The sequence below is a fragment of the Cryptotermes secundus genome, unplaced genomic scaffold (assembly GCF_002891405.2).
Source record: "Cryptotermes secundus unplaced genomic scaffold, Csec_1.0 scaffold344, whole genome shotgun sequence".
NCBI lineage: Eukaryota > Metazoa > Arthropoda > Insecta > Blattodea > Kalotermitidae > Cryptotermes > Cryptotermes secundus.
In genome coordinates, this window is record NW_019742446.1 from 883,193 (window position 1) to 904,607 (window position 21,415).

Genomic DNA, 21,415 nt, shown 5'->3' on the forward strand with positions numbered 1-21,415 from the left:
TATAATTCTCTTTTGTCATTTTGCCCTGAAAATTTTCTTTTTAAGGGGGTTCCAAGACACAACAAAAGATTGTGAAATATTCATACAAATAACCATAGTGATTCTATTCTTTTAGGACCCTTCTTTCTGTCAGCACTCTTGACTCATCCCTCCCTCACTGTGGCATATTCTTACAGTGCATTTTTGCTGGGGCTTATTTGGAGGCTGTTGTATTTTTTCCATTATAAATCATACGATAATGTTGTGCATCACTGTATGATAAAATAACAGACAATTCAACTGGAAGGCATATACTGGTGAATCCATTTGCGCTTACAGATCTCAAGATCATATTTTATATCAAAATAATTTCTTAACTTTAGATAATACAGAAGAAAAATATGAAAGGACTGTGACAATCCATGCACCACCTCAGGCAGTTCTGGTATGAAAGAAACACTTAATTTTAATGAAAACTGATGGTCAAAATGAAGGTTTAAACATTTTCTCATGCACACTTTCATAGGCATTACTAAGTTTGTCAGTAACTTAACACTTTAATTTTAAAATCAGAACCTGTGTTTTTCTATATGCATCAGTCACATATTTCCTTACATAAGTGACATCAAAGTTTTTGCTTTAAGAACTGAGTGATAAAGTTCCAACATTTCTATCATAAAATCAGTGAATGTAGAGCAGCCTGGATAAATTATAATCTCAGTATTTGTAAGAATTTCTTTCATGTCATCTGTAATGTGAACCAAACTGAAGATATTATTGTAATATTTTTAAATCACAGACAAACAATTACGTAATTAAAAGCCTTTTAATACTCCAGTGGTTAAGGGCCAAGTTGGAATTCAACTTGAAAATGCTGAGAAAGAGCTAGAAATCCTTAACCTAGCTGGTACATAAACAGATGTCTGAAAGGCATTACACCCACGTGTAAATTCCAGTTCACATAATAAACATAACTAATTCTGGACCAAGGCAGCACCATAGCTCAAGTGGTTAGTTGCTGGCTTCCCACTGTGGTGGCCCGGGTTCGATCCCGAGTCTGGTCAAGTGGGATTTGTGGTGGACAAAGTGGTGCTGGGGCAGGTTTTCTCTTGAGTACTTCGGTTTCCCCTGCCAATCTTCATTCCACCAATTCTCCATCATCATAGCACCCAGGGCAGGCTACAATACGCCAATCAGTGGCCGCCATGCCAAGTGGACCCAGTTGGACTCCACCCACCACTAAGCGAATTAAAAAAAAATCTGGACCAACATTTCATATTAAGTCATTTAACCTGAAATATTAAAATGAATTACTGTAATTACCCTACAGTCTATCCAGAATCTTGGTATATGGAGACCTGCAAGAGTGAAGTCAATTAAATTCACCATCAAGGCAGAAACTGCAGAAGCAATAATTATTACAATGACATGACTGGCCTCTCCATGTTCACTGTTTTTTTCAAGGATTAATTAAAACTCGAAACTCAAGAGATGATGATATGTTAACAAGATGATCTGCCCATTGGTTATCTGCTTTTCTATGTTACTGCCCAATAGATACCAGCTATTAGATACAGGTGTTCAGTATTTTTCCTAATGGATTAAGGTTTAACAGCTGAGCGCTACTTACTATTTAGCTCTAACAGAAAAAATATGTTAATGTTCATAATACAGGGAAAGATTTTTGGCTGGAGCTGGACCTGGAAGGAATTTTATCAAGTCCACAGTAAAAGACGTATTTTACAATTAGTCAGCTGGCCAAAAAATTCTACAATTTTAATATTTTAGTATTCCTTTTGAAAAATATAGTTTCTGGTTATAATAACCTGAAAGCTGAAGCTCTTGAATACATTATGACCAAACAGTTTATGCCTGCACCATACAAGTGCAGGAGATACAACTTCCATGGGGTACCTCTTCACACAAAACTTACAGGATGTACCAGAGATGGTAGGGACAATATTGAGCACTTTATCAAATACTGTAAAATTATTGGATTGAAATCTGTAACTTATGAAGCTTAACTTATTTATGAAGACAGAACAGATAACTAACACTAACAAATTCAGAGCTCTAATAGAGTAAGACATGAAGTATATTTTCAATGTATGCATCTATTTTAACAGACTACATCTTCTATTAATATTTTCATGCTTAACTGGAATGGTATTGACTGTTTGCAGCAATAATGGTGACAGTGATTCATAAAAGAATACTAGCAAAAACTACAAAAATGAGAATAATTTTGGTGAGTAATTTGTAGTACTTCTTCCTTGTGCAGAGAAAGATGAAAATTAATGTTACTGCAAAAAGGCTTAAAAAATAATTTCCCCTTTTTGTTATCTCAATTGTATGGGCCTAACAAATGAAGATGGGGAATTTCTGGTACAAATTTTGCTTCTGACCTCATAATAGAAGATAACGGAACTAACAGTCTTCCTCATCATCACTTCAAGAATGACTAGAAGAAATGAAACACTGCTCTCCCTAAGAGCAGATAATATTTCCAACTTTGAAAGACCCTAATGTCTCTGGCTCTCCAGTGTAACAGGTTCATAACCATATTAATTTTTGTGCACTCTGTGAACTCAATACATAAAATGAATGCAGAATGAGGTGATAATGTCTATGTGTTCAATTACCCAAATCACTTACTGATCTTGAAAAAATCTGGTATAGAGGTCTACTACAAAAGTTATACAAATTTTATTTCGATCCATATGGTCTACTATAATGCCCAAGTTTGATGATGGCAATATCTGGTGTCTTATACGCAAATTATAATTTCAAATTTCTCAAAAATGGCTCAAAATGGGTATGACGTATAAAAGGTATCTATCACTATTAAGAAAATATTAACTAATGACATATGAAAAATTGCAAATAAATTAGAAAACTTTGCGTAGTCCAATTACTCTGCAATTATGATGCTTTCATAGCATTCATAACGGCACTTTAATGAAACACTCTAATGCAATATTTCATGTTCAAGTATTTTAGAAATGCAGCATCAGGAAGAATGAAGAAGAAAATAAGTGCATTCAACTGAGATGCTCTCTTAGAATATTCTGAATGCGAGACAGACATATTTCCATAGAGCTGACTCAGATAAAGGACTGTAACCATTCCTGCTGCTAGCTGCAATGCGAATTTTCCAGTATGTTAACATAGTGTAATCACGAAGAAAGCAGTCTTCTGGGATTTGGCACCGTGTATATGTGGTGTTAACCGACGTTTCGGAGGAGGTGATACGTTCCTCCGAAACGTCGGTTAACACCACATATACACGGTGCCAAATCCCAGAAGACTGCTTTCTTCATAGTCACCGCCGTGAAAGCCTCAAATCTTACATAGTGTAATCACATTGGAATTGATGTTTACATAGTATCAGTATCAGTAGTATCAGTCAAATGTTACATACTGATAAGGGTGTAATGCCAAAAATATGAAAATATTTCTTGTTACCATTTGGTTTAGGCAAAAGCAAAAAATAATTAGTTACTATAGGATTCTGATGATGGTGTATAACACACTGATATATTGGGTTTTCGGACTTTATCCATCGTCCTGGTTTTTAAGATAACTAATAAAAACACGACGTTTTGGAAACTGGATCTGTTTCCGTCCTCAGGTGAAGGAAAACACCTATTGTTGGGTCCGTTAGAAAGAGCTATCACTGCTCCAGTGATTGAGGCTAGCTCTTTCTAACGGACCCAACAGAATAGATGTTTTCCTTCACCTCAGGACGGAAACAGATCCAGTTTCCGAAACGTTGTGTTTTTATTAGTTATCTTAAAAACCAGGATGATGGATAAAGTCTGAAAACCCAATATATCAGTGCAAAAAATAATGTAAATTCAGTCACTTACAGCATATATGAAAGTATTCATAACAAAAATCTAAGCAAGCGAAAAACTGTTCTTACCTCTTTCCTGCAACTTTATAAAAATGGAGGTACAAACCCTTCAATTCTCAGTTCTAGACTTTTTTAAAAATGTAACTATGTTAAAGATATTAAACCAGATTGTAGTGAGATTAGTAGACTTATGAGGAAACTGAAACCACAATTACTGATGAGTAATTTTACACCAGTGTACACTTATTACAAATGGAATAAGAAATGATGACAAACACACTGTCCATGTAAATACCAATGTTTACAAACTATAGCAACAATGTATTTCTGAAATTACCATGTATGCTTCAGCATTTTTCTTATTTTATGGAACGGAAATTTTTATATCCAGATAACTTAGAATTACATTTGAAAGCAAGTGTCCTTCCAAAGCCTTCCAGTATGGTGCATACACTTTTCACAACCAAAATTATTTAGCCTTCCAGTATGGTGCATACACTTTTCACAACCAAAATTATTTAGCCTTCCAGTATGGTGCATACACTTTTCACAACCAAAATTATTTAGCCTTCCAGTATGGTGCATACACTTTTCACAACCAAAATTATTTAACAAACACACAAAAAAAACATGTACAAGTAAGAGATCAAGACAACTGATATACTATTTTCAGTTTCCCAACATAAATTCAGTTTATTGTCCTGCAGAAGTGAAACTGGCACACATCAAGACTGATTCATAATATATACACAACAACTTGCAACCATATTCATGTATACAATGCCAGATGCTGCACGCAATCCATGCCAACTTTGACTTCTCAGCCGTAAAGCAAAGTTTGCAAAAATGTTATTGTAATGGTTTCAAAACCTGTTAATATGAGGACCAGATTAAGGATATATAGGCTGCAGTTAAAGGAAGAACTAGAGCTATAATATACTCGTATGTATTGGCATTCATTTCATTTGGACTTCTTCACACATTACTATTATTCTGATTTTGGTTGTGATCATATGATCCTTACTTTTGTGATTCAAGTATCAGTACACACATGCTTTCTCTGCAGACTAAACCAAATGGTAAGATAGAGATATAACTTAATTGTCTTAGGATCTCACAATGTTAGGAGTCCAACTATAAACAGAAGGCAGGTTTACCAGCTTTAAGAAACTTCTTAGATACACAAGTCATCAATGTGTATATTTTTGCAAAACAAATGATGAGGAAGGTATTCTGTCATTGACAATTACATTTCTAGCATAAGACAAATATTACTTTCTTTGTATGTGTTTAGCTGTATTAAAATATGGGTAGCATAATATGAAATCCAAAAATCATTCTGTCCCTACTGACATGTACTTGAAAATAAACAAACAATGACCTCATGAACAGTGAATTTTATTATAAGGTTTCCCTTGAGATTTCCCACAATAGATAATACAATGATGAAGAAAATATGAGGAATACTGATGTGATATTTCATATGCACATCCACCATTTCTAATAACAGCAGCCACAGAAAATTTTAGAATACAGGACAGAAACAGCATGAATTCCTTTTTGCACAGTCATACTTGATAACATTGTGCATCAGAGTTACACTAAATCATAGTGCTGCTTCTGCATCTGTCAGAAACTTTATCATATCTGCTGTAGAATAATTATTAAATGCTTCATTTCATATTCCAATAATATTTAAAAATAAATAAGAATTTAATCAAATTCTATAATATAAATTTAAATTTCTGTTGAACATATCTGTATCATACACTGCAAGAAAGTAATCCATTCAAATCTTACATGTGCAAACATTAAAGTTATGTCATGGAAATTTACTACTCAAACAATAGCAGTATTGGGATCACACCTAAACAGTGGAAATTATATTACTGTACTGTACATTTCAAATGAAACAAAGTGACTTAACTACTGCAGGCCCTCTCCCTTTGAGTTTGGCAGCTAATAAATTCTTGTGACCTTAAATCCAATAATCTGACCTCTCACTATTTCCACTGAAAATTCATATTAGACTTCTGTTTAGTTGTAGATGGAAGTGCATTAAGCCAATAAAATGAAATGAAGTATTTTGCATAAAAACATACCACATGCATGGCATTACACTGTTTTAAATTCTGTAAAACAGAAAATCATGTAGATTCTGTTGATAATGGCCATGTACCAACTGTCATCTCAAATTTTTGCCTGATCTTAGGATGAAGAAATTTGCATACTCTTGAGAGACCGATGGAAAAAAGGATCTTCCAAATAAAGAATCATTATGCATAAAAATATATTATGCAATTTAACACACAAAAATTAAATCCTCTTTAGCTTCACTAGGTTCTCTGATATACAAAATATAATAATTAAACAATCAAAATTGGTAACAGTACACACCACTGTAAAATAACAAATAAAATAAAAATAATATAAAATCAGAATTTATGTATACTCCAGCATTCAAAATTTCAAAACTAAACATTGGTAACAACCTTCAATCAGCCTAATATGTGCCAATTCCATGAAAAACAACGAATATTACAGTCACCTATTGGTGATGATATAAAATGTAGGAAGAGGATAGGGGGGGAGGGAAACAGAATCCCATGACTGAGGTAACAGTGGTGAGCTAACAACCATTGACATGCGGATCCTCCTACCAAAATATGAACACTTTGCGGGTTTAGTTGGTTTCTGAGAGTCCTTCTATTGCTCTACCATGCAGGAAGATGGACACATAATATCACAGCTGGCTCGAGGTTCAATCACTGTCTGTTTCCTTGTGATCTGGGTATCGTAAGCTCTTCTAGTTTGCAATTCCACCACCTTCACAAGTGGTAACACCACAAGCAACAGGTCAAAAGCACCTCGAATGGATTAAATACTTGACACACAGAAAAGTCACCTTGCACACAAAACAACCACACCATTATATACATGACCTAATGGAACCACATATATGTATATTGAAATGCAATTTCAGTATAGTTATCAGTCTCTTTAAATTTAACTATATATGAACCAGAAACAGGCGGGAATACAAAATCTGGGTCTCTCTCTCCTAGCAGTGCAAATTAAAACGTATGTACAGTTCTTACAAAAAGTAAAATAAAAAAATTAGTATTATACAACTCCAAATAAATACTACATTATGGAAAAAAACTTCATAATTAATTTACATAATATACACAACATACTGACTTAAATTTATTACTCAAAAGTACTTTTGCCAGAAACATATGTTTTTATTAGTTCCAGCACGATGACTTTATATGCCAATGTCGGACTGGAAAGATGAAGTTACATAATAAAGAGAATGACAACCATGATCAAGAAGGCTACAGCAATATAACAATTTCTACCTGACAACACATTGACTTGGTTTTCCTGAGATTTGGCTTGAAATAAAACTCAAAGTCAAGACTCGGAGGGAGCATAATCCTTGTCCTGGTGGAGAACCATGGCACGTCCAGATGTTGCAGCTGTCGCTGTTGCCAGACTCACTCCTCCACTCCCACTCACCAGCTTCAATGGGATTGACTGACTATTCCCACTGTTTTTTGACTGCAACTGGATCTGACTAATTACCTGAAGAACAGTTCCAATTCATGTAAAATATGCACATGTTCAGGACATGATATTGGACAGTATCTTCAAACTTCAACTTACCTGTGAGCTTAGTACAGGAATCTGTTGGAAAGTGACAGGTCCAGTTGTCAAATATGTTATCTGAGGTGTGGCCAACTGAACTGTACTGGGAGTTGTAGCTATCCGAACATTCTGAACATTTGGAGAGACCGCTGCAAAAGGGAAAAGTCAACCACACTCTAAAAGATCACATACCAAAGAACTCCTGCTCCTTGTAATATTTTGTACTTACTTTACTCAATATTTTCTCAACTTCACAGATTATACAATACTAAAACGGAGAAGTAAGAATGATACAGCTACAGCTTATTTTATGTATGTATGTAAGGGGTGGGCCATAAAAACTGGCCCCTTCAGTTTATTTTAAAGTTGCATTCTAGCATCTTTCTGGTAAGAAGCCTGAGGAAAATAATGAGAAACCCAGTCGAGGCAGTCAATCTCAAGGCCAAAATCTGAATATGAGAGAGGCTGCCAATTACTATTATATGAGGGTCATACTGAAGGTCATGAGCAACAATTTTTTGTAAAGTAACATGCTTTATTACTGACAAACCAAATACACCACCTCAATCTACAGACCTTTCTCTATTTTTCCACATAATCACCACTTCTTTGTACACATTTCTCCCAGCGTTCTGGGAGTTTGAAAATTCCCCTTCTGTAAAATTCTGTTCCAGCCATCTGAAGACACTGATGCACTGCTTTCTGAATTGCCTCCCTTGTCTCAAAACGTTGTCCACGCAGCTGATCCTTCACAAATCCGAAAAGATGGTAGTCAGAGGGTGCCAGATCAGGGCTATAGGAGGGATGTGGAAGAACTTCCCACCCCATCTTTGCAATTGCTTCCAATGTGAGGTGAGGGGCGTGGGGGCGAGCATTGTCACGCAGGATGATGATGTTTTGTCCCAGACATTTATCGTGCAATGCACGATGGAGCTTGTGCAGCATCTGGACATAACAAGCAGCAATGATGGTTTGCCCAGGTTCCAGGAATTTGGCCAGAATAAACCCCTCTGTATCCCAGAAGACTGTGCCCATCACCTTTGCAGCTGAAGGCACTGTCTTTGCCTTCTTTTTTGTTGGAGAATGCAAATGGTGCCATTCCATACTCTGCTGTTTCGTTTCAGGCTCGAAATGGTGAAACCAGTTTTTGTCACCTGTCACAATACAGAGCAAAAAATCATCGCCTTCGTGTCGATATCTCTGCAGCAGTTCTGAGGTGATGGCTTTTCGCTGACCTTTGTGGTCTTCGGTCAATAACCGTGGGACCCAACGAGCACAAACTTTCCTACAGCCCAAGCTTTCAATCATCTCCTGTATTGCACTGTGCCCTATTCCAAGTTTTGGGGCTATTGTGTCCACAGTCACACACCTGTCATCTTGAATGATCTCATCCACTCTTTCCTTGTTGTGTTCAGTTGAGGCTATTTGAGGACGACCACTCCAAGGCTCATCTTCGATGCTAGTGTTCCCATCTTTAAAATGTTTCACCCATCTTCAAACACTGCTCGCACCCATGCACACTTCCATAAGCACGCTGAAGTCTCTGGTGAATTTCTGCAGCAGGGATTTCCTCTTTCACAAGAAATTTGATGACAGCATGCTGGCAAAATGACATATCATTGTCAGCCATTTTGTTAGGAGTGATACTGGTCATGTGATGCAAGCTACTGATGTCACAAGACACTCAAGGTTAACACAATAGCTGGTTCCACCTACCACTGCACTCTCTTTCGTCTGCTGTTCCTAGGTTGCATGCAAAAAAAAGTTGCTCATGACTTTCGGTACGACCTACGTATATTCATGTCTAGTATAGTTAGGTCAAGGAGGTTACAATGGGTTGGATATGAAACTTGGCAGAGAAATAAGAAGTGCATACAAAATCTGTGGAATGAAGCCCCTCAAAACAATGCTATCTGTAATACCAAGACAAAGAGATAAGTATATTATTAAAACTGGTCTTCATAAAGCAGATACTGAAGTGAGGACTGGACTAAGCTGGCTCAGAATCAGATCGACTGGCAGGCTTTTGTGTAACCTGTGTTGAATCTTTAAGCTCTAATGTCTGGAAGTTGGTTTGTTATTGTACTGGACTAATGCTTACCAAAATTTTTAAACTGATATAAAAGTGGTAAAAGAGATGAACTTAAATATCACATATGGAAGGCATAGAACTAGTAGCAGAGGATGTTAAGGAACTGTGGTAATTAAGAAGTGTAGTGACATGTACAGGGGGTGGACAAAATAATGCAAATACTAAGAAATTGAGGAATGTAATTTGTGTTGGGGACATTGAAAGAAATTCAGTTGGCAACACTGAATGCTGTTCTTCCATTTGTTTACACTCTGTAGTGCTTGTGTAAGTTCATTAGTGATTGAGTAACAGTCCATGTGAAAGAATTGGAAAATAGAAGACTTGTCTGATTTTGAAAGAGGACAGATATGTTTGTGCATGTTTAGCTGGAGCATCTGCAACAAAAGACTGCCACATTATTAAGTGCATCAAGAGCGACGGTTTCTAAGGTTATGTCAGCATACACAACATCACTGAAGAGGAACAGTAGGTGAGAAACAACACTGACAGAAACAGGTTGTTGTATACTGAGGACTGCAGCACAGGTGACAGCAGAAGTGAATATTCATCTTGAGGAAGATTGCGTTTCCACAAAAACTGTCCAATGTGAGCTTCACAAACCCAACATCCACAGTAGGGGTGTAATTGCTAAACCCTCTGATTACTCAAAGTAAAGCTCAGATGTGTAAACGATGGTGTCACAACCATAAAACCTGGACATCAGACAACTGGAAACATGGATTTGATATGATCAGATGTCATCCTTCATGCTTTCTCTACAATAGGAAGAGTTTATGTTTGAAAATCCAACTTCCACATTAGGGCTGTAACTGCTAAACCCTCATAGTACTCAAAGTAAAGCTCAGATGTGTAAATAATGGTGTCACAACCATAAAATCTGGCCATCAGACAACTGGAAAAGCACATGTGATATGGCCAGATGAGTCATCCTTCATGCTTTTCCCTATATCAGGAAGAGATCACGTTTGGGGAACACCCAAGGAAGCCTACAATCTTGAATGCCTGGTTCCAATTGTGAAACATGAAGGAGGTTCTGTGATGATTTGGGCAGCAATATCATGGTACAGCATTCTGTTGGCCCCATTATTATGCTTAGCCAAATCACAAGAGGGTATGTCAACAGGCTGTGTAATCGGGTGCATCCCATTATCCAGACGTTATTTCCAAACAATAATTCAGTTTTCCAAGATTATAATGCCCTCATTCAAACAGCTGGAACTGTTAAGTCATGGTTTGAAGACCATTAAAGTGAACTTCAGCATCTTCCTTGACCAGCACAATCACCAGATTTGAATAGCAATGAACCGCTGTGGTCAGTTTTGGAGACTAGAATGAGGAACAGATTCCCACCTCTAGCATCTCTAAAGGAACTTGAATATGTTCTTCAAGAATAATGGTATAAAATTCTGCTAGAGACTGTTCAAAACTTCTACGAGTCCATTTCAAGAAGGACTGCAGCTGTTCTGAAGGTCTGTTCTGTGGTCCAACACCATATTAATAAAGAAATGTGTAAAGAATCTGTACTGTTCCCATTATTCTGTGGACAAAGCAGAAAATAATGTGAAGAATAAAGCAGTCTTTATTGTAGTGTCTCTGAAACACTGGAATGTAACTTGTGTATTGTGTGAAATTTAGAATCTGTACTGCTCCCATTATTCTGTGGACAAAGCAGAAAATAATGTGAAGAATAAAGCAGTCTTTATTGTAGTGTCTCTGAAACACTGGAATGTAACTTGTGTATTGTGTGAAATTTATACCATGCTTACTTATCAAAATTTCACTGACTTCCAAGTATTTCTGTGCTGATATTAGCACATCCCCCAAACACAGTATTACAATGGTAATATATAAATATGAAAAGGTGAAGATCTAAATAATTAATTTCCAAAATGAATTTCTGTTACGTCTTGCAAGACTCTTATCACTAAATTAAATGCTTACCTTTCACATTTGTTGCATTTATTGTGCCATCTGAAATCTGATTTAAATTACTAGATGACATTCCTTTTGGAAGATCTGTCCGCAAGGAGTCTGAAGTGACCCCTCCCCGTGAACTTAAAATGTTCTTAGATTCACTTGTATCACTCTGACTTGATGTTGTGCCACCTGCCAACCCATTGGCAATGGCTACAGTCACAAGTGGCACATGATTTCCCCTTCCCCCTAAACGGCTGTTCTTTCTTGCCAGCAAGCTGCCGATGATCTCTGCAGGGTTCACATTTTGGGCATGTTTCCGTTTCGTTCGTTTCGAATTTGTATTCCCACCTGACTTGGATGAATCTACATGCCTCTTGAGACTGCCACTCAGAATGTTTGGAATGTGGAACTGTCCATTCTTGATGGTATCTTTATTACATGTTACATTGTGATTTAAGGTTGTTTTGAGTGTCAGATGTTGTGGCATTGGCAATGCTGCTTTAAGAGCACCAGGGATTGTGACAGTGGCTGAAGAATTATGCTGAGATTGGGTGGGAATAATGGGTATTTTGTGATTTTTATTGGACAACCCAATACCAGGAAAAATTATCTTTCCACTTGAGTTAAGGAAGTTTCCCTTCGTACAAATGTTTGTAAGAACTGTTTTGATGGTTCCTGCTGCATGGTTTGTGCCTGTATTTCCACAGAAATCACTACTGAGTGGTGACCTGATTGGACCATGTGCTAGTGCTTCTCGCAGACCTTCACGAACCACTTCCAATCTACGTGAATTACACACTAAAGTTCCTACTTTACGTCCAGAAAATGAACACACCTGCAACAAAAGAAAACACTATACAATTTTTCTGAACAAATATATCAGAGTACTGACATACAGTGCTCAGAAAGAGAACACAGAAGTGGCATAAAATATAATATCCAAAATGTGTGTGCACGCACACATACTTCTATTTTTATGCTATTAATGAAACAATTTCCCTCATGTCAAGATTTAAATTATATAGAAACTGAACGCATTTCTTTGCATATAAGATATACAAAGAAGTGAACTCTTGTTTAATGTAGAGATACACTGAAGTTCCTTTGGAGTGAAGAGGGCCATTAATGTAGGATTTGACATTCTCAAAGTGGTGTTTAAGAAGATTTCTATCTTCTGAGATGTAACACTGTAGTTCATTGAAAGTCAACTGACACTTCAGAGGTGACATGTTCCTCCAAAATGTAGGTTGACTTTCAAGGGACTATGTAGCATTATATTCCAGAGGACAAAACTCTTTAGGACCATTAATCTTCCACAAAAAAAATTCATTTTATTTTGGAACTGTGTATGAGAATCTAAAACAAACAACAAAAACAAATTCCATGGTTTTAGTCTGCAAGCTAACTATACTGACTGACCGACCAAGTGACTGCCGGTTGTCGGCAAAGTTAGTGGCAACTTTAGCATATAGAGGGTTTCGCATAGTCAGCGCAACGAATCTCCACGGCCGTTTATTTTGGTTTTCTAGACCGTAGCCGCTATTACCTTGAAATAGCTCCTCAATTATCCTCACGAGGCTGAATGAACCTTTTCCAGACCCAACACTTCGCAGAAAGAATCTGGTAGTGCCAGGAATCGAACCCGGACCTCTGGATCTGTAGACAGGAACTCTGACCACTAGACCACACAGGCAGTCTGTATGAGAATATATGGAGTGTATTTGTGCCCATGTTGACTGGCACCTGGTTACCATGGCATGGTATGGCCTCTCTGCAGCCTTCATACACATTAAGTACCAGTATGCAGTATAAGCAGCTGTGACCGTCTTACACGAGATGGTAGTCCAGCTTGGAAGTATGGCATAGGCTACTTAACTCATTCTCCCTCTTACATATATATATATATATAGTATTCCCTGAATAACTGCCAGTGATTTGCCATTATGGAACTTGAATTCTCTTGACCACAAAAGCTTATCCTGAACCAGTTAAATCTATTTGTTCCAACATCTCTATCTGCAAGATGTTTTACTATTATCCTCTAGTCCATATCTCAAGTATCCTGAGTGGGCTTTATCCATAAGGCTTTCCAATCAAAATGTTTGCATTCTTGTTTACTCTACATGCTATATATCTGGCCAAGCTCATCCTCAATTCAATCACCCCAACAATACTATGTAAAAATTATAAATTATGAAGCTCCTGGGTATGACATTTTTTCTGTCATCATCATACTTTGATATATTATTGTATTTTTTTTTTAAATACCTCACAACACTATTGAAACAAAAGAAAAAACAAAGGGAAATAAATTTCATGAGAATGATGTAGTACACATGAACAGGAGTTCGAATTTTTGTTACTTAAAACTATTATGTCACATTCAGTCATTGTTCTGTAACTGTTATGAGATTGGCCGCATTTGGCTTTAACATAATAAAAAATTACTGAGTACTGCTTCAGTCTGTCTGGAAGTATGGTATGTAACTATGATGAAGAAAGTAATCTTTCTTACTTACTTATTCATGGAGCTGAGCCATTCTTGAGGAACTGCCAACTGTGCAGCTACTCAAGAATTTCCCAGAATTTTATGGAACCTGAAGGTTCATTACTGTGTTCACAAGAGCCCTCCACTGGTCCCTATCCTGAAGCAGATCAATCCAATCCATACCATCCCATCCTATCTCTTTAAGGCACGTTTCAATATTGGCTTTCCCACCAATATCCTCCCCCATTCATGCTACATGCCATGCCCACCTCATCCTCTTTGACTTGATCATTCTAATTACACTTGGAGAAGAGTACAAGTTATGAAGTTCCTCATTATGCAGTTTTCTTCAACCTCTTGTCAATTCATCTCTTTTCAGCCCAAATATTCTCCTCAACACCCTGTTCTCAAACACCCTCACATCTATGTTCCTCCCTTAATGTCAGAGACCAATTAATTTTCAAGGAGAAGTGAAGCTTAAAAAATTAAAAATCAAATGTGAAGTGGATAAAGGAATGAAGATATATGATGTACTCACAAAATATAGTATTAAATGATCACCAATCTCTGCATTTCCTGCAATAAGGACTCCTGCTGCAGTAACCAGACAACTGTAATTTCCTGCATGAAATTGTTCACATGCAAGGAAACAAAGCAAAGGGAAGTGGTGAAAGGCAGAAATCAAACCAGTAGAAAATATGCATTAGGCCTGAAATTTAATGATTACAGATCACGTTTCTATTGTGAATGACTTGGATAGAAATATGATACTTATATTTGATAGCAACAGTTTAATCTGTGAAATCTATGTTCTCCAATTTTAGTTACAGAAAATTCTTGATTCCTGCATTATTACTACTCTTGTCACTAAATGTTTATAACTCTTTCATTTGTGTTTTTCTTTTATTTACAATGTGTACCATGACACATCATCAGGATGTGCATCAGGATGCAATGAATGCAAATAGTATGATTAAAGAGTAAAAGAATTAGGTTTTGGATGAGACTTGATGTTTTAACACACCATCTGTATATTAGTATATGGGAGGGTGGAACTCCTAGGCTGATTAATTTGAAAATCACTTATAAATCATTCTTTTTCTTTACAAATTTTTACCTTTACTATGGTGGTGGCAATGGTTGAAAGTTATTGCTGTAGGTATATTTTTACACCCAGAAATGATACTCAGTACACCATTCCAAGCTTCTGGCCATTAAACACAGAATTTATAGTTATATGTTAATTCTGTGACCGCCTCTGTGGTCTAGTGGTCAGAGTCCCTGGCTACAGATCCAAAGGTCCGGGTTCGATTCCTGGCGCTACCACATTTTTTTCCAAGAAATAGTTGGTCTGGAATGGGGTCCACGCAGCCTTGTGAGGATAACTGAGGAGCTATTTCAAGGAAATAGACGCTCCGGTCTAGAAAACCGAAATTAACGGCCATGAGGATTTGCTGCGTTGACCATGTGATACCCTCTATCTGCTAAAATAGGCATTAACTTTGTTGACAAGCAGTGGTTGCTCGATCGGTATAGTTCACTTGAGGACTAAAACCACGGAGTTGTTTAGTTTATGTTAATTCTGTGGAGCAGAGTCCTTCTTGAGAAGCCAACGGTTGCTCAGCTGCTCAAGAAATTCCCAGCATTTTATGAAATCCGAAGGTTAATTACCAAGATTGTATGTGCCTATAACCAGGCCCTGTCCTAGGCAAGATGAGTTCAATCCATATCATCCCATTCTCTAAAATCAATTTTAATATTATCCTCCTATATCTAGGTCTTTAAAGTGGTCTTTTTCCTTCAGATTTCCTACCAAAATTTTATAATCACTTTTTTTCCGCCTATATGTGTGCTACATGCTCTGCCCATCTCATTCTCCTTGACTGGATCATTCTGACAATGCTTGGAGTATAAATTATGAGGCTCCTAAATATGCACCTAGGAAAGTGTTCTGACTGGAAAAACAAATGCTTCTATTAAAGAAGTATATATTTCAAATTAAAAAAACTGAAGATTTTATAACAATCTGATATCTGTTATAAAAAACCCAAAATATTTTGATGTCACAATACAGTGAATGTGTTAACAGAAATAAAAACTTAAAAATTAGTTAATACCAACCAGCCATCACACATTTCACTGTGGGCATAGGTACGTTATCTTAAACTAATGCGGATGAAAAAGCAAATATAAAAATTGAATGAAACCTCCATATTGTGAAATTCCCAGAACTTAAATTGACTGTTAAGGTGGAATTTAATTACTTCGCTGTACTGCAGCTTGCAGTGATCCACAATTTTCTTGTTTAGGAGGCTTTTGTGTAGATGTATAGAATTTGCTATGATATAAATATGTGAAGTTCACATGACCACATTCAACTCAAATAAAGAAACTTGCTAGCATAAGCATAAAGTGTTACTCACAGCCAATGGGCGTGGATGATTCTTCAACCAAGTTACATCTTCAAACAGTGCAGGGAAATTGCACATCTGAACAGCAGGGGTGACAGCGTGTACTGATTGAAATGCATGTGTAGGATGTGGAAGAGAAGTAGCTGGTATAGGAGCCAGCATGGATATTCCTTGTGTGGCAGAAGTGGGGGAAATGGATGCAGTTGAGGCAGACACTGGAGACTGAGAAGAGGGTATGGTACTAGCTGACAGATCTTTCAGTGGTGTGGGAACAGGCGCACAGGTACTGTCCACATCTGTGTTTATAGGTATTGCACTAGATGGAGTCATGCCTGGGGACTGTGGGGAAGCTGGAATATTGTGAAAAGTGGGCCCTGTAATAGGCACTGGAGAAGGGGCTGGTGCACCTGATGGGATAGGAACAGTCACTGTCGTTATGGGTGAAGGAGCCCGCACAGCTGTTGCAGCTGTCACTAATGGCTGTGCCAAAGGAGGTCCAGGAGAATGTCCCAGTCCAGACATATCTCTCATCTTTGACACTGTGCTCAACAGAGGTGCCTTCAAAGCAGGGGCCGGCACTGTATGATTCTCAAATGTGTCGATCGTGAGATCAGGTATGGAGGGCAGAGGTGTGGTTGTAAGAGTGGCAGACACAGATGCATTTGGAGCAGAATTCAAATTTATGACTGAAGAAGACATTGGGATAGACAGAGATGTGGGCAGGGCAGAAGAAGGGATATCTAACTGCATGCTTCCACCAACACGTCCGGGTGGAAGGGGTGACAAGGCCTGGTTTGCATCTATGTCCTGAGGAGATGACTGAAACAATGAAATGGAAAAATTCAAGTACCAAAAGTTTTAAGTGGTTGCAAAGAAGTAGTTTACTGAACACCTCATCATGGCACAATCTGAAATAGATATGCCATGAATTTCACGTTCATAACTTACAAGCTACCCATACAGTATTTTATTTTCTTCAGAAAATGGAAAATAATGACAATCCAATTTGTAGCAACTCTTCCTTACAATACACTGCCCAGCATTTAAGGTGTGGGAGAGTAAAAAATAAATTCCAAGAGACAAAGAGAAAACACATATCTTCTTCAGGTCTTCCAATCATTCTATACAAACACTTGGTTAGTACTCTCCTGAAAAATGAAATTAGTATATACAATGTATGTGTAACAAAATGATAAATCAGTCTCTGGTTTGTATCACAAACAGGACAAACAAATACATGCCAAAGGGTTTGGGTAATTTAAAATATGGAAGTAGTTGCAAATGTAAATGCAATATAAAACTGGCAACATCTATCCAAGCAGCTACTAAGTATTGCAGTATATGAAGACACTGTTCCTAAGAGGGAGGGTCAGTAAATAGTTCACAAACGGAAATAAAACAGCTGTAAGGGATGTAATAGGTTTTCTATGTGTATCACTAAGTAGCATCACAGTTCAGCTTCATGACAGTCTTGCCACATCTCTTATGGTATGTAGATGAAGAAGATATGCTTAACAGGATTGTTACTTGGGTTGAATCATGCGTGCATCACTATCAACCCGAAACAAAGCCTGCTTCAGTGCAATGAAAACATCTCAGTTCACCTTCAACCAAAAGTTTCAGTTATTCCATCAGCTGGGAACGTTATGCTTACCATGTTCTTGGATTCTCAGGTTGTAATGTTAGCCCACTTTCAGGAGCATGATGAAGATGTGAATTCTGCGTTGTACTGTGAAATTCTGTTGAAGCTTTGAGTTGCAATTCACAGAAAACATCCAAGCCAACTAGCAAGAGGGGTGCTGCTTCATCAACACAATGCCAGACCCTATACAGCCTGAACAACCCAGGAAAGAATTCAAGAACTACAGTGGGAACTTCTGGGCCTTAGAGCCCAGACTTGGACTCCAATGACTTCCATCTTTTTGGTCCACTAAAAACTGCCTTGGTGGCAAAAGTTTCACCGATGATGAAGAGGTTGAAACGGAGGTGCACAAGTGACTGAGACAGTAGGCAAAAAACCGCTATGCTGCAGGTTTCGATGCATTGGTGAAGTAAAATGGCAAATGGCAATAAAGTACCGCCATATGCAATATTCAACATAAAGACAGTGGCAAAAGTGAATTTTTGCAAAGGTGTTATAGTTCAGGCCCCCCCGCCAAATACATGGATGACATTTTAGTTGACGGCTGGCTTGGATGTGTATGGGAATGTTGGCCTGGCGTGTTATCAAAGCCATGGAATATGCTTGTAATGAGTGCATTTCGTGTCCATCTCTCCAACAGAATCAGTAATAGGTTAAGAAAAAGAAACACCAATCTAGTGACAATTTCTAGTGGCATGACAAGTCAATTACAACCACTTGACATGTCAATTAAGAAACCATTCAGGCATCTTGTCTGTAAATACTATGATGCCTGGCTGAATAAAGACAATCATATATTGACACCTAGTGGTAAAATAAAAACAGCATCAGCCTCACTAATAATGGAGTGAATATTAATAGCCTGGAAAGAACTGTCAGTCAAGATTATTCCAAAATCGTTTTTAAAGTGCTGTTTGTCTAATGTGGAAGATGGAAAGCAAGATGACATTCTTAGGGATGACAATGAACAAAGGGGCAAGGGTGCATCATCTTCAGAAAATGAAAGTGCAACTGAAGTATAACTGGACAAACTTTCTGATTAAATAAAAAAGACAGAAAGGTATGTGCATGTACTGCAATTCCATTTAATTCTGGTATATTTTCCACTACTGTTCACTTTAAATGTACTAAAAAATATTTTGTTATTTTAATTGATGTATTCTAAATAAATTCACTGAAATAAATGCTCCTTTCTAAATTTTTCCTAAAACCTTCATTTAAAAATTTCATGAATCTTAAATTCAAGGGCGCCTTATATTCAAAGTAATATGGTAAATGAAATAAACATATAACAAGAACACATTATATTAAAATGTTTCTGACTTCACGCAATTGGTTTACTTTCAAAATTAACACAAGAATTTAAAGCTTTTTATAATCTTTACCTGACTCAACACTACTGGAACTGTAGACATTGTCTTCACCAGTTTAATTGCTGCATCCTTGGTTGCCCGATGATCAGCCAGAAGTTTGTCAAAGCGTTTGCTGCGCCCTGACACGGCTCTTCTCATGGACAAGGGGTGTGACTTGCAAGTTAATGACCGTGTGCACGGCTTACTGTTCTCCCCATTCCACACCCCACAGTGCTTATCAGGATCATATTCTCTCTCCTTAACAGGTAGACATTTACGTTCCACTTTTGGCCGTTTCTTACAAGGACTGGGTGTTGAGAAAGAGGAAGAAGATATGTCCATCACCAAGCTTGGGAAAGCAGAAGTGGATGAGGCACTGGTAGGGGTTGTTGGCAATGAGCCTGATTTTGTTGCAGTAGGTGTGCTTGACATGTGAGTTGGCGAACTCAGTGGTGTAAGGGCTACTACAGGCTGTAAAAGAGTCATGGACGTTGATGATGATGATGATGATGATGATGAGGAGGAGGAATCCTCTCCGGAAGAGGAGGATGATGATCCTGAAGCTTGGCTAGGTGGCCGCAGAGGAACTGCATTACTGACAGAAGCTGAATGTTGAACATCTGAGTGTGGATGAGGAACTTTCTCTGCATCTGACAATGTAGTCTGTTCTGCCACATTAGTTGTTCCATGTTCCAATTTGGTGCATGGCGCAGTCAATGGTCTCTTTACTCTCAATTTTACACTACCTATATTAAGCCGGTTGCTTGCACCTCCTTTACTTGTCCCACTTTTACTATTAATAACTTTCTCAGGAGGTTCGGTAGGGGGTAAGGCATCTGTTGCATCTGCTTTGTGCCACAGCTCTGGAACACAACCCATTATTTATTACTATTAAACAACTGAATTATTACTATTATTAATAATGCTGCTACTGTTATATTTTCTTTCTACCAATGACCTAAAATTTTTTCATGTCATCAGATGTTCCAATGATTGTCTGTTTCTGCAACCTGATAACGGTTTTGTAAGTAACTGACTAATTACATGAAACTTAACATTTGCAAAACAAGGGTTGAGTCTCTTAGCAGGAAAATAAACATGCTCATTTATCTATATACTCTTCTTAATTCCCCTATATTGTGAATTGAAGATGTCAAATAAACTTTATTTTAAATATCACACTGAGGATTCTGTTTCACAATCCATGAAGCTGTTGGGCTTTACTCAAACAACTTCTTTAAATTTAATTAAATTATACTTCAGTATCTTCCTGAAAATGCGTGATGTTCCCAGAACAGACATTTTTTGAAAATTTACATTATACTGACAACAACTGTGTTATAACACAGCGCAGCCTGAACAACAGGACAACACAAGAGTCCTATTCACCAAATGACAGGACCACGAGGTGGTAGACACTCAACTTCCTTTAAAAAGAGGCAATATAAGACACGAACCAAATTGGTTCTAAAAATTTTAACAAAATCTTTTAAACCACACTTATAAACAGACTTATTGTAATAATTTATAAATATTTTAATGTATTCATGCACGTTGCTGTAGTTGTTAAAGGATCAAATTTTATATTCATGGAATTATAATGATATTGTATGTATGTACTGATATTGACCAAACACACTGTAATAGCAGTTTCTGCCTGTATTGATATATCCTTCTGAACATGGTCTCTAAGACCAAATTTTGTCAAGGATGAAAGATTAAAAAGGAAAGAAAGAAGAAGCATTTTATCAGTCACACTGGACGGAGCTGAGTAACATTTTATAATTCACTGCTCAAAGCAACACAAATCCACTTCCCCACTTCAAAACCTTTCATGCACTGTGCTCTTCTCAGAGGCCTAATGTGTTTGCAAGTCTAATGCCAAGTGAACAGTTCTTTTATGTGTATGTATAAGCATGTTTTGACATGAATGAGCATGCTCCAACCACAATGTCACTGTACTTGCTTCTGTCCTGCAACTTCCTGAAATGTGTATGTGTATAATGTAATAAAATGCATGAATATCT

General features: G+C 37.4%; 1 protein-coding gene across 1 annotated transcript; it reads right to left on the minus strand.

Moving 5' to 3' along the window:
* Window positions 1-3,769: 3,769 nt before the first annotated feature.
* LOC111873171 (flocculation protein FLO11) lies at window positions 3,770-19,910 on the minus strand. The gene is made up of 5 exons (XM_023867657.2): window positions 19,422-19,910; window positions 16,407-17,213; window positions 11,520-12,330; window positions 7,505-7,635; window positions 3,770-7,423 (listed from the first exon to the last, which is right to left on the minus strand). The coding sequence occupies exons 1-5, from the start codon at window positions 19,872-19,874 to the stop codon at window positions 7,253-7,255; spliced, it is 2,373 nt and encodes a 790-aa protein (XP_023723425.1). The 5' UTR covers window positions 19,875-19,910; the 3' UTR covers window positions 3,770-7,252.
* Between the last annotated feature and the right edge of the window lie 1,505 nt (window positions 19,911-21,415).

Bases quoted from the DNA above. Each gene is read 5' to 3' on its own strand.
- LOC111873171 (XM_023867657.2), bottom strand. From the start codon at position 19,874: ATGACTCTTTTACAGCCTGTAGTAGCCCTTACACCACTGAGTTCGCCA. The intron at 17,214-19,421 runs GTAAAGATTATA...TCATTGTTTCAG, and splicing joins TTCCAGTAGTGTTGAGTCAG to TCATCTCCTCAGGACATAGA. The intron at 12,331-16,406 runs GTGAGTAACACT...CTTTTGTTGCAG, and splicing joins ATCATCCACGCCCATTGGCT to GTGTGTTCATTTTCTGGACG.